General features: G+C 51.3%; 1 protein-coding gene across 4 annotated transcripts; it reads left to right on the forward strand.

The window, feature by feature from the left end:
• The first annotated feature begins 608 nt into the window (after nt 1-608).
• Dh31-R (Diuretic hormone 31 Receptor) lies at nt 609-12,876 on the forward strand. 4 transcript variants are annotated; one of them, XM_068777065.1, is made up of 8 exons: nt 609-898; nt 6,419-6,532; nt 10,461-10,615; nt 10,687-10,797; nt 11,449-11,549; nt 11,659-11,750; nt 11,820-12,585; nt 12,659-12,876. In XM_068777065.1, the coding sequence occupies exons 3-8, from the start codon at nt 10,540-10,542 to the stop codon at nt 12,701-12,703; spliced, it is 1,191 nt and encodes a 396-aa protein (XP_068633166.1). In that variant the 5' UTR covers nt 609-898; nt 6,419-6,532; nt 10,461-10,539; the 3' UTR covers nt 12,704-12,876. The 4 variants fall into 4 exon arrangements, with proteins under 4 accessions (XP_068633166.1, XP_068633163.1, XP_068633165.1 ...); XM_068777062.1 differs by having other exon boundaries at nt 11,820-12,876; XM_068777063.1 differs by lacking the exon at nt 609-898 and adding an exon at nt 4,529-4,540 and having other exon boundaries at nt 11,820-12,876.
• Nucleotides 12,877-13,093: the final 217 nt, after the last annotated feature.

The following is a 13,093-nucleotide window of genomic DNA, read 5'->3' on the forward strand; positions in this document are numbered from 1 at the left end:
TTCACGTTTATTCACCTGTAGCCTCTCAACGCAAAGTGCGCGTTTAGACGTAATCATTGTGTTGGTAATAATTATTCAGAGATCTGTCAAAACTTGGCATCTGTGAAAGTGATTGATTACTCCCTGCAGCGCGTACTGCGCTTGCCGCAGCAACCTCAAGCTGCTGCAGGACGTTCGTGTCGCTGCATTCGCTTGGAATAGACGTGAAGTTTGTTTACGCCAGGCACAACAGGCACCACAGTCACGCGGCGCATTCCCCGCTGCCCCAGTTGTTATCGTTCTTAGTCATTAGTCGAGGTCGGGTTCTGTGAGGCGTGCGCCGACGCGGGCGCGAGTGCCGAGCTCATTACTCTCCATGACAAGTTTACGCCGCGCGCCGCGAACGAATCGGCCGACATCAATTCGCACGGCTAAATGCATACACCAGTGAACATTGATTAATTTGTTGGATCTTGAGGAGAACATTCCTGAGTCGAGGCCACATCCGCGTCGGCGGCCGCTTCGAGAACGGAAGCACGCGCGCGCCCGCGGACAATCTCGCGTTCAACTCGCGACCACGAGCTGCCACAGACGCGCGCGCCGCCGCCGCCGGCACCGCTTCCATTGAACGAGAGCGATCGCTGCGCGCACGATTCGTACTACACAAGCGGAGCGCGCGACAAACGCGAAAATAAAAGATTGTCTAATTATAACCCGATGCAGGCTGGAGGCAGCGTCCGTCGCGGCGGCGCGGCAGTCGCAGCGCGCGCCTCGCCCCGACCGCCCGTCGCAGCGCCGCGTGCAGACCCGACCGCGCCGCCGCGTTGTTTTGTCGCCGCGTCGCCGCGCCGAGCGCCGTGTGTGCCGTGAGTGCCGTGTGTTGCCGTGCGTTGCCCCGGAGCCGGAAGCTGCTCGTACCGTGAGTATCCCACATGTGCGGCGTGTTCCGGCGGCGCCGTGCGTGGCGTTCGCAGAAAAAATTAAATATTTGTTCGCGTCAACTTCGGCGATATTATTGTTTCCGCGATGTTTGACGTCGCAGCGGCACCTGTTGCGCGGGCCCCGGCGTTTCGGAAAATGTTCTTTCTTCGAGCTTGACTAATACGATACAAATATTTACAGCGCGGGCGATATAAAAATTATGGCGGCTTATTACCTCGGGACCGTGACTAACGGCCGCAATACGCGGGGTCGCGGGGTCGGTTCCCAACGGCCGCGTGCTGTACGTGAATTATATAGCGTCGCTACTGGAAGGAAAACTTCCAGGCGAATCTAGTTGCTGAACAAATGTTCTATGTACATGTTTACATTTGACCACTTCAAACTAAAATAACTTGCAGAAAGTGTTTTGCTCAAATTAATCAAGGGGAAAATAATCTGTCCTATGTACTTATAAGGCCTTAGCTTAATACGACACTCAAACAACCGCCTTCTAAACAGAGTTGAGCGCTGCCCCGCCGCCGCGGACACGTCTCCGTGCAGCGCGTTTGTCACGCGCGGGCACCGGCGGATGTTCTAATTCAAAATCAAAATATCTTTACGACAAAGTACCCTACACGCTCAATTTTATATTGTTAATTATTATTAACAATATAAGCAGTAAGCTACCACTGAACGGTTCGGAACACTGATCTGAGAAGAGCCGGCCAGAAACCCAACAGTTGCTCTTTCTAAATGGAATGTAACAATGTTTCAGATGTACATTATAATATCAATCGCGTCAATGAGTCAAAAAAACCAACTCATTTCGATCTACCAAAATCTGAAAGCTATAACAAGATTTATAACGAGTTATCTTAGAAGAAAAGTCTAAGTCTTATCTCGTGGAACATTATTACATATGCATACACTCAGATCCGAGAAAAATTTGTTAACATTTTGTTAACGAAATTCAGGCGTTACGAGATTATTTTTATTTTGTGGATTTGTCGTGTATCTGTCACTATTGTTGTTATAAAAATTTAAATTTGGAAGCTTGTATAATGTGATAGAAAATAAATATTCAAAAGCAAACATAAGAATAACCTTTTATAAAAAAAAAAAAAACATTTTTCAGGGGATCTCTAGTTTTCGAGTTATAAATAGCGCGCGCGGCTCTTTTTTGTAAATGAATACAGAGTCAACTCCGCGTGTGTTGCCCAAGAATACAATAAAAATTCTGTGCTGCAAACGCCGTGAAAATAATTTGCTATTTTGTATCCGAAGCCGCCGCGACGCGCCGCGTGACAACGTTTGTCACGGCGCAGTGTTTGGGCCGGAGCAGTTGCTGTTTATTATTTAATAGTTTGATTGCATCTGCACGGTGTCGTCCAAGTATCGAGCGGTTACCGTATTCGCCTCCTTCCAGGGATCCTCAAAATGTGATCCGCATCCAATGGCTTCTTTTGCACGGCAGATACGTACATACCAAAAACATTTATCACAAAAAAACCGTGCAAAAGGAGTTACGATAAAATTCATACAACATAAATATTTACAAAATTAAAACATGTAGTTTTAATTACAACAAGTTATAATTAGTGTGCAGTGAAAATTCATTTAATAAGTAGACAAGTAAAAACACAAAGTGAAATCAATTTCGCAACAATCCATCTCTACTTAGTAACGAGCGCCGTGCACAGGCGGCTGCACCAGAACGGGGAGATGGTATTTCTTCAATTTTATTCTAGTTGCTATAGACATTAGCCTGCAAGCGATGTCTAAATTAAATACACAAACTAGAACGGAAATTCCTTCCGGAAAACTACAAATATTGGCGAAACGTGATATTTAAAAATCGTTTTAAAAAAGAGTTGGGTTTATTTTTGACGTTCATGTTCATTTGCATTTACGTGTAATTTGGTGAATCTAATAAAAAATGTTAAAAAAATAAGGAACTATTTCAGTAATTGCGATGTTCAAATTTGAGTAGAACTGTAAAAAGTGTGTCTCACAGGCCACAGCGCGGACCGAATTATTCAATTTGTGTACCGCATCGCCTGGTACGAGCCGCGCCAGCAGATTGTCCGAGACTTGACTTGTGCTGTGCGATGTGACCTGTACGAGAGCGCGGCCCCGGAGCCGGGAGCTCCTCGCTCGCCTGCAGCGCGAGCTGACTGGCCTACTGGCCTCAGTATCTATGGACGCACATCGACAACGATTCCTTAGTGTAATCAAAGCTTGGGCTTCAATTCTTCTACAAGGGAGTAAAGATGTTACTATAATATTGTACTATGTTTTACTTCCCATCAAAGCGAGTGCTTTTGGTCTTGTCTACCATGCCTTACACAAGTTACCCCTAGAAACTATCTTAAGTAAAAAATAATGTAAATTATGGAGGTAAATGATATACTGTAGATCGGAACGGGACGGTACGGGATCCGCGGGCCCTGAGCGCTCGTGAGACTAATCGCCGGAAAGGCGGCGCCGGTTGAACACAACAGTTTGTTTACGCTGGGATTTGTGAATAGCGCGCAGCTGTCTTCGATGAGTGCAGCGGCTGAGTCGACTGCGAGTTTCCGGAACTCGTAAACAAGACACTAGTTCATATGTAGACAACTGCTCGAGACATTATTAGAACCGCGGCACAGGCAGACATCAAACGACAAAACACGCACCGGCCGGCGGGAGAGCCGCGCGTCACGCACGAGAGCGGTGCAGCGCAGGTCGCGCGCCGCTGGGGAGCGCCGTCGCTGCGGCTACTCGTACTAACATAAAAAAGCGGTCGCGACTAGAAAGGATCAATACCTTCGGTGTCAACGCAAATTTCGCAATTTCGACGCGGCCCACAATTATCTCTCATCATTAATCATAAAAGTAATAAGAAATTATTAAAAAAGACTTTTTACGGGCAGGCCGCCCGGCCCGCCCTGCCTTGTGCAAATGATTTGACTGTAATTAAGTCAAAACGATTTAATAAAATGTGCGCACAGGACACCGCGCAGATGAACCGAATGTTCAAGTAGTTACCAGCCTCGCTGCAGCCTGCAGACAATTCTGTAACATCAGTGTGGCCAAAAGCTCGCTCTGTGCCTCTGGCCGCCGCGTCCGCTTGCCGTAACCGCGGTACACACGTCACGGTACATCCGTCGATCCAAGTCATGAGACGTCGACCCAAAATCAAATGAGCGGCGCTCGGGTACCACTCCGTGAGCATTGCGCACCGCCGATCCTGTTGGCAGCGAAGGCGCCCGGTGTCGCTTCTTAATTTATTTATCTTCAAATGTCTACAAGTATTAACTTTAATGTACTCCAGCAGCCAGTGTGAATCCTATACCGCGCCGCCGGGGAGCTCGCGTCGGGGCCAGCCCGGAGCCCGCGCTACGACATTGCGCAAATAATATTTTTAAAATTAATTTGGAATATGGAAGTGTAAGAAGTGAATTAGATTACATTCAATACAATTTGTGCGAAAATTTCTCTTGAAGCGCGTTAATGGAATTCGAAAAGAAATTAATAAATTGAATTCTTTGAGGCGAAATGAAACGAAAATTTACTTTTGGACTTCAAAGCGATCGTTACCGACGACCGGGCGGCGCCACCGCGACTCTCCTCTCGAAGGAGGTGTATCCGAACAAATAGAGTAAGTAATACTCGGCCCGAGAATACGCTAGTTGAAGAGATTCTCCCCCATTATAAGATCCGCCCGCTGCAGTGGAACGAGTCTAGGATTTGACGCGTGTCATCAGCGCCTCGGGCCCCGCGTCCCGCCGCCCGCGCCCCGCCGCCCGTGCCCCGGCGCCGATGTCGTGTTTGAGCGTTCCAGAGGCGGCTGACGCTTTTACTATTTCTGTGATATTGCTCGACTGCGGCGTGACGTGGAGCCGTGCCAGGAATGCGAACTCTTTTCCCCGTGCGAGCCCGCCGCCCCGACGCGCGGGGGCACAATGAATGTTGATATTAAGTTTTTTAAAAGTACACGCTTGTACCGCTTACCGCGGGGCAAGTGTTGGGAGACAGGTGTTTCGGCAGGTGGGGGGCACTACGGCACCGGGCGGCTTACCGCTAAGAGCTTGTAATTCGCACGAGCGCGCCGCGGCGTGATGTTTTGCATGCACGCCCACGGAGCTTTCCTGGCCTGCAGCCTCAGGTCACACAGCGGTACAAACGCAGTGAGCACCAGCATGTAACCTTAGAGCAATCATCGGTAACCCAGTTCCTCGCACGTGCTTCGACTCTGTGTTCACTTATCCAAATTCTTGTGACCGAAACACGTGTGAAACTTTCCGGGTTGCGCTGAGACAATAATCCTAGTCAAAATAAATGTAGGCTACAGCGGGACAAGACGGGGGTACACGAGAGCACACGGAATATGCCACGCACCGACCAGGTTTTCTCCAACTGTAGACAGACAGAGACTGCGCGGTAGCAATTTCTTTAGCCATGTATACCGGCCAGTTAACCAATTATTTAACGGTAGACATAAAGCAACGCATGTCGTCGTGGTTTGGTTCGCTCTCTACTTGCGGAATGCTAGACGTGCAATGAGTGGCAGGCCGCGCTGAGCTCTGGTTCCCGTCGCCCCTGCGCGCGGTCGCTTCGTGGAGCGTCTGCCTAAGCGATGTAAGGGTTTGCCGACGCTGCCCAGCGAGTTTGACGCACTCGCAGCGACGGGCGCCGTCACTCCGCGCAACCCCCGTAAATGCCGTTCCTTCACATACAAGTGTAACTGTTACACTTATTCGTTCCTGTTGCGGTTGTGCTGTGTGCTGGCACTAGCATCGCATCGGCGGGCAGGAGGGATTGGCTTGTTCAGTTGTTGGCGAAACATCGCGCTCACGAAACATCGTTCAGCGGCTGACTCGCAAGCGGCAGAGATTTCCAAAAATGTCAGTTTCTTAACGCAATGTATTCTGCAAACTATGAAATTCCATCGTAAACGTGCGGGGCCCTGAGCAAGCAGCGCGGGCCGCGAAAAGGAAATGGCGCAATATACACTCCGTATACGAAGCCGCGGGCCGGCGGGCACTCGGCCGTTGTTTACGCTTTACATCATCTCCTTACTGATGCCCGCCGCCCGCCCAGTTAAAAGCATTTTATATTTCCGAAGAATGGGCGCAGACAGCGGATCGTCGGGTCTAAACATTTACAAATAATGGATTTTGATTCACCGCGCCCGGCTCGGGATTACATTTCCCTTTTATCCTAATTACGGTCGGGCTCACGTTAAAACTAATGAGCGCCGCCCCGGCCGCCGCCCCGGCCGCCCCGGCCGCCTCGCGGAGACGAGAGGTAGGACCGCAAAGAAACCTTAGCCATCCGCGACATCATCTTCCAAATTATTAGGAAAAAGACAATGTTCTGCTGGTTGTTATGAATTAAAAGAAATAAAATTTCTTGTAATGAGATCGCGGCTTTTGAAGAGACGGTCGGCACGCCCACGCGGCCCGCGCGTCCTGTATATTTTTATGCACGTAATGTTGTTTTAGTAAACACGAGAGTAATTTATTTACTTTTTAAGGTCGGCCGGCGCGGCTGTTGCAACAGGTGGGGCCGAGGCGACGGTTACATCAAATCCGCCCGGAGCGCCGGCGCGAGCCGTATCTGTCGATCGCTTCCTCTGAACTTCCTATAGGTAAGCATGTCGCGGTTACTGGTTAGGTGGAGGGCGACGGCCCCGGCGCCCCGCCACCCGGGCGTGTCGTTACCGAGCACTGCATTTCATTATCATGTAGTCTACACGTAGCAGCAGTGTGTCTCGCGATTGATAAACCGAAAACGAACAGCAGAGGCAGTGACAATTGTGGTGAAAAGTTGTTGTAAACTATAAAATTCACATAATTTCAGATTATGTAAAGCAACTTCGCGGCCGTAAAGTTACTTAAAAAGAGCAAAAGTTACAGCAAGACCCCCCCCCCGCCTCTCCCCGCCTCTCCCCGCCCCGCCCTGGCCTCGCACCCGCGGGCCGCTCGCCATCTACACGACGATTGTTATGCGATTTGACCATAATCTTGGGAATGAATTGCTTTTTGCTGTGTTAAGGATATTCCACAAGTGACCACAAAATGATCACATTGGAGTTTGTCCTGGGCAGTTGACGGATCAGATCGCGTCTGGAGGCCACGTCATTTTTAAATTGAAAGATGCGGCCATTCAGTTTTACGAAAGTTTGAAGCCACTGCCCGACTTCGAGCACACTCTTTGAACACACGAAAATGTCGTTAAATAACTTTGACAACGTATTAAAAGATATATAACACAAATGTAATTAATTGTTTGATTTGGAAAGTTTATATATTTTAGTATTTCTTCCCATAACTGTACTGTACTGTACTGTACTGTACTGTTTCTGTTGAAGTGTTTGCTGTTAACCTTGCGGCTTTTACAGCTTCGTCGGTATGAGTTCACGGAACGGAGGGGTCCGTGAACTTTAAAACTTTACAAGTTTGGGTGTCGTGACTCGTATCAGGGACGGTGGTGAGACATATGGAGAGCGACGAAGATGATGCTCAGGAACACAGGAACAACCTAGGAACAACCTGGTCGGCCCCTCGAAGACATAGTCGGTCGCGGTCGTGCAGGCCGGTAGAACGCACGGTTGGTGCGCGTGTATGATCGATGTTGCTGAAGTGTGATGCATGAAGAGTTGTGTAATAACGGCAGCGTGGACCACTCGGCAATCTAAGGTAGGATACTGATCCTATCTCGGATCGCCCACGCTGTTCGCGGCGGCGACGCCGGAAGGCCGGCGCCGTTTCTTTTTCGGACGGTGAGAAGTGTTGCGTCTGATTTTAGTACCTCGCACGCGTGTTTTCGTGCGGTGAGAGGTTGACGGTGGAGTAGATGATGCTGTGGGGGAGTTCGTGGTTGTGGAGCTGCGAATGTCTGAGGAGTGTGGTGTCAGGTGAGTGGGTTGTGTGAACCCTATGATGGGATCTGTGAGGACATCTTTAGGACGTCTCACGAGGTTTCTGAAAGAGGAGCCGGGGTTGTAGCGAGTTGAGCTCGCAATGAGCGGGTTGGGGTGGGCAGAGGCCTTCTCAAAGTATGCTTTGGAGCATGCTTGGAAGAACTCTTGCACGGTTTCTAATTTGAGGTCACTGTGGATATCTATGTTGCGTTGGAACCATCTAGCACCAGTGACAAGTCTGGTGAAGCGATTCTGCAGCAACTGTAGGGGACGTAAGATATGAGATGGGGCATGGGCGAATACTACGCTTGCATAGGCGAAGACTGGCCTTATGCAAGTTTTGTAGAGGAGGAGCTTGTGTCTAAGGGACAACTTGCTTGAAGGGTTGAGGAGGGGGTATAATCTGAACAATATCATGCGGGCTTTATTAGCCACTTGTTTCGCATGAATTTGGAAACTCATCCTAGTGTCAAAAGTGACACCTAGGTACTTAACCGATTTAGACCAGGGGATGGGACGATCGTAGAGGGAGATTACTCCCGGGTTATGACCTCGTCTGGGTTTGGTACGACGGGACAGTTTGAAGACGATCGCCTGACTTCTGTCAGGGTTCACGTCAATACGCCACTTGCGAAACCAATCACCCAGTTGATTGGTTGCACTTTGGAGGTGGCGTGTTTGTGTGGTGGGGAATATGCCTGTGGCGAAGAGAGCAGTGTCGTCCGCGAACAGGGCTAGTTGAACGTTGGGGTGGGTGGGGATGTCACTAGTGTATAGTGAGAAGAGTAAGGGGGATAAGCAGGAGCCCTGAGGGACGCCAGCTTTGAGAGGGCGGAGGGAGGAAAAAGTACCGTCTAATTTGTATCTAAAGGTTCGATTCGACAGAAAGGCTTCGATGATCTTGACGAGCCTATCTGGCACACCTATTTTCCACAGCTTATATAATAAGCCGTTGTGCCAGACCTTGTCGAATGCCTTGGCGATATCAAAGAACACCGCACTTGTGACTAGGAAGCGGGGCCTTGCGAAACCATCTAAGATATGTTCCGTAAGTCTGTGTGCTTGGTGCACACAAGAATGGTGGGGACGGAACCCGAACTGTTCGTCGAGTATGAGCCGGAGGTCATGGGCAACTTTCTGGAGGCGCTTAAGAAGTAAGCGCTCAAATAGCTTACCTAGAGTACTCAGTAAGCTAATGGGTCGGTAGGAAGACGGGAGGTTGGGAGGTTTTTTGGGCTTCTTGATCCCTATTACGACTGCTTCTTTCCAGGTGTCTGGGAAGGTGCAGCTCGATATTAGGGAGTTAAATATGGCCATTAATAGAATGATTAGGTCGGGGGGAAGGATCTTTAACATTTTATTTGAGATGCCATCGGGGCCTGGAGCTGATTTGTTTTTGAGACCCTTGATTAGATCAGTGACCTCATCGGGGGTTACAGGGGTGATATCTGGGCCAGTGTGAGGTTTTATCAGCCGTTTTTTGACGGTGATGTTGACCTCACGTCTATGTTGAGGGTTCACAGGGGTGGATGAAAGTGTGCATTGGTTCTCCATGCTGTCTGCCAAACATTCAACCTTATCGATGTCATCGAAAGCTAAGGAGTTGTCGGAGTCGCGTACAAGGGGTGGGGTGGGGACTCCCATAACTTACTTCTTCTTCTCTTTATATGCGAGGGTTTACTCCGGGCGAGAGAAGCGCGTTGTTGCGCCGCACGTGCGACTTCTGCATATGTCGTCATTATATCAAATCGGACAAGATTGAACCGAACGCTAAAGTTATCTGCATGTTTGGTTTACTGCAACAGAATCAATACCAAGACAAAACATGACCGCTGTCAAAGTAACGCCGTCTGTTACAGTCATTTACCTCTTGAACTACAATAAATATTACTGTAATAGCCCGCGTACGCTAATCGAGCCAGAAATGAACATTACGTGGAAATTTTGATATGCAATTACAGTCCGATGAAATACAATTACAAAATGTTTATTTTTACGAAATACAAAAATCCAAAATTAGTAGTCTACAACGGTATAGTATAGTTCAAAGCATTCCGGCGCATGTAATGGAACTTTACACTTTTTACGCTCCCATGTTGCTCCTCTTCGTTTTTTTATTTGTCTGTTTTACTGTCACTTTCATTAGAAGAATTATGAACACAATCCTCACTGCTTTCATCACGAAATCTTTTTCCTGAACACATCCTCTAGGGCTACTTTTCTAGAATTTATGAACGTAAATTTCGACGTGCAAATTTGAGCAACAACAACTTGCCACTGATCACGATGCGAAGAGAGTGTGTTTGCGATCGGCTCGACCAGCGCGCTGCACAAGTCAAGCCAATGACCTGAACGCTGCGCGCGCTTGTCTACAAATCGAACCAAAATCGTAGGTTAAATGGGTTAATAGTTTCGGAATCAACAAGGTTACACTATTTTCCACGGACTAAAGAAATAGAATTCCTTCTAGCCTCCAATTCGATGGAGATCTGAAATACGGCTCAACTTCTACTTCGGGCGCGACTAGAAATCCGCAGCACGCGTGTTTAGCGTTCTTTGCGCGGTGAGTCCACCCGCAGCTTACTGAGCAAGGCGCGCTGGATTCGACAGCGGCGGGCGCTGACACATTGAGCACTTTTGGTATACGTTGCAGGCCAGCGGGCCGTCGCACGAGCCGCGCTCTCGGGGCCGCCAGCCGTGCGCGCATGCGGCGCCGGTGAGAGCAGCGCGGCATGGACGACCCACAGCGCATCGCCAGCGACGGCGCCGCCTGCGCGCTGCGTAACAACCGCAGCACGCCGCCGCCGGGTGAGCGCCCCGCTCGCGTAACGCCCGCAGCTGGCGCGCAGCTCGTGTACGACGTATTGGTATTGTTGCAGGAGTATACTGCGAGGGCACCTTCGACACCTGGCTGTGCTGGCCCCACACGCCGGCCAACGCCACCGCCTACGAACACTGCCCCGAGTTCGTGCACGGCTTCAGCCCGGAGCGTACGTTTTAATAATAAGTCATTTAATTAGAAATACATATCCGTTGCGCTGCCAGTGCTGCAGCTCGCGCAAGACGATGTTGAGGCTGTTAATATGCCCTAATATGCGCCGTAGCAACGAATCCGAGAGCGTGAGCATGCCTGAACATGCGTGACCATGCTGGAGGCGCTGCAGCGGCTCGCACCCAGCACAGGGCCCTCGCTCCGCGCGCTGTCTGCTTGTCTACCAAACCTTGCAATGACTGTACCGGGTACGAACCAGAGACGTCCCCGTTTTACTTTTTATAACTGCTGCAACAACAATACGCCTAAAGATTTCGTGTCGATAGGAATGCCCAACACGAAAATTGTTTCAACGTACTCGCTCAGGTGCCCGAGGTTTTCGATGCCGAGCCTATTGGAACCCGGGAATTTACTTCTCATATTAGGTACGGGGACGCCTTCGACACACATAGTGCGCCAGGCTTGCAGTTCAGTCTATTGTTAGTTTTCGAGTACGGGCTGCAACTCTTACTGTTTCGATGTTCTGATAAAATATCCATTAAATGTTCCACGTGTCGTATTTGTTAGAATCCACAGACGACGTCGTTTGTTGTCGGTCTGCACTGCAGTGGAGACCGTTCATTAGTAAATTAGTTTGTCCCGCCCGCAGTGCTGGCGCACAAGGAGTGCACCGCGAACGGCACCTGGTACACGCACCCGCTGACCGGGCTGCCATGGTCCAACTACACCACCTGCGTGAAGCCGGAGGACGTGAGTAGTCCGTGAGGAGTCCGCATGTCGTCTCCGTTAAATATTTTGTTGATGGCGCGTGCGCCGCGTCCCCTCTTCCTACCTTCATGGTGCGTGCGTGTGCGTGCAGGACGTGAGCGACATCATCGCGGTGTACGAGCTGGGCTACGGCGTGTCGCTGGTGGCGCTGCTGCTCTCGCTGGCGATACTCTTCTACTTCAAGTGAGCGAGCATGCGTTGATTACGTGAGAACGTCGGACGGCCGAGCTGACGCGGGCGCTGCGGTTGCAGGAGCCTGCGCTGCGCGCGGATCACGGTGCACATGAACCTGTTCGCGTCGTTCGCGGCCAACAACGCGGCGTGGCTGGCGTGGTACGGGCTGGTGGTGCGCGCGCCTGACACGCTGGCGCGCTCGCCGGTCTGGTGCCGCGTGCTGAACGCCGCGCTGCAGTACGTGCTGCTCACCAACTACACCTGGATGCTGTGCGAGGGGCTGTACTTGCACACGGTGCTGGTGAGCGCGTTCGTATCGGAGCGGCGCCTGGTTCGCGCGCTGGTGTTGGCTGGCTGGCTGCTGCCCACGCCGCCCGTGCTGGTGTATGTCGCGCGCCGAGCCGCTGCCGGCGATGAGCTCTGCTGGATGGACGAGGGTCCGCCGCGCGCCGAGCTAGCCGTGCTCGTGTGCGCGGCCGTGCTGCTCAACCTCGGCTTTCTGTGCAATATCGTGCGCGTGCTGTGCACCAAACTGCGCGCGGGCGGCGCTGCGGGCGGTGCCGCGCGGCCCTCGGCCACCGCGCTGCATGCGCTGCGCGCCACCTGCCTGCTGGCGCCGCTGCTCGGCCTGCAGTACCTGCTCACGCCCTTCCGGCCAGACCGCGAGGCGAGCTGGTGGCTCGTCTACGAGTACGTGTCGGCGCTCACCGTCTCGCTGCAGGGGCTGTGCGTGGCCGTGCTCTACTGCTTTTGCAATGGCGAAGTGCTGGCACAGCTGCGGCGCCGCTGGCGCGTTCTCACCTTCCGGCCGCGCGCCAACTCCGCCACCAACACCACCGTCTCCGTAAGTAGCGCGGCCCCGCCCACGCTCTCCCCTCCCCTCCTCGTCGCTCCGCTCACCGCCGCCCGTCTTGCAGTTTGTGCGCTCTGCGGCCGCGGGTGCTGGCGACGATAAGGTGTGACTGGCGGCCGCCGGCGCGCCCGACGTGCCCGACGCGGAGGAGGAGGACCCGCGCGGGGCCGGCGGCGCGCGGCGCATTCGGTTCGAGTGCGCGGACAGCGACGACGACGCGCGCGTCCACACCCGCTTGCTGTGAGCTCGGCTCCGTTGAGTGTAAATATCTGTACATAATTTTGTAAATTGCAAATAAAATAAATTAATGTCAACGGTTTTTATTTGTTACGCACGACATCCATTAAAGCTAAACATGGAGATATATGAGATTCGTGAGCTTAGGGTATCGCATGCTATGTTTTAGTAAATATATAATGATTACCTCGACATTTAAAATAATAAAAATCATACTGTTGTCGCAATCGGAATTGCGCTGGGTCGCGAGGAAAGTCACAGC

The sequence above is a fragment of the Battus philenor genome, unplaced genomic scaffold (assembly GCF_028537555.1).
Source record: "Battus philenor isolate CCGP_79_NKW_IND1 unplaced genomic scaffold, ilBatPhil1.0.hap1 SCAF_13, whole genome shotgun sequence".
NCBI classification, from domain to species: domain Eukaryota; kingdom Metazoa; phylum Arthropoda; class Insecta; order Lepidoptera; family Papilionidae; genus Battus; species Battus philenor.

What these genes read in the sequence shown, in the direction of transcription:
- Dh31-R (XM_068777062.1), top strand. Translation starts at nt 10,540, where the DNA reads ATGGACGACCCACAGCGCATCGCCAGCGACGGCGCCGCCTGCGCGCTG. An exon ending in CCTGCGTGAAGCCGGAGGAC is followed by an intron (nt 11,550 to 11,658) that starts GTGAGTAGTCCG and finishes GTGTGCGTGCAG; the next exon opens with GACGTGAGCGACATCATCGC. An exon ending in GCGATACTCTTCTACTTCAA is followed by an intron (nt 11,751 to 11,819) that starts GTGAGCGAGCAT and finishes CTGCGGTTGCAG; the next exon opens with GAGCCTGCGCTGCGCGCGGA.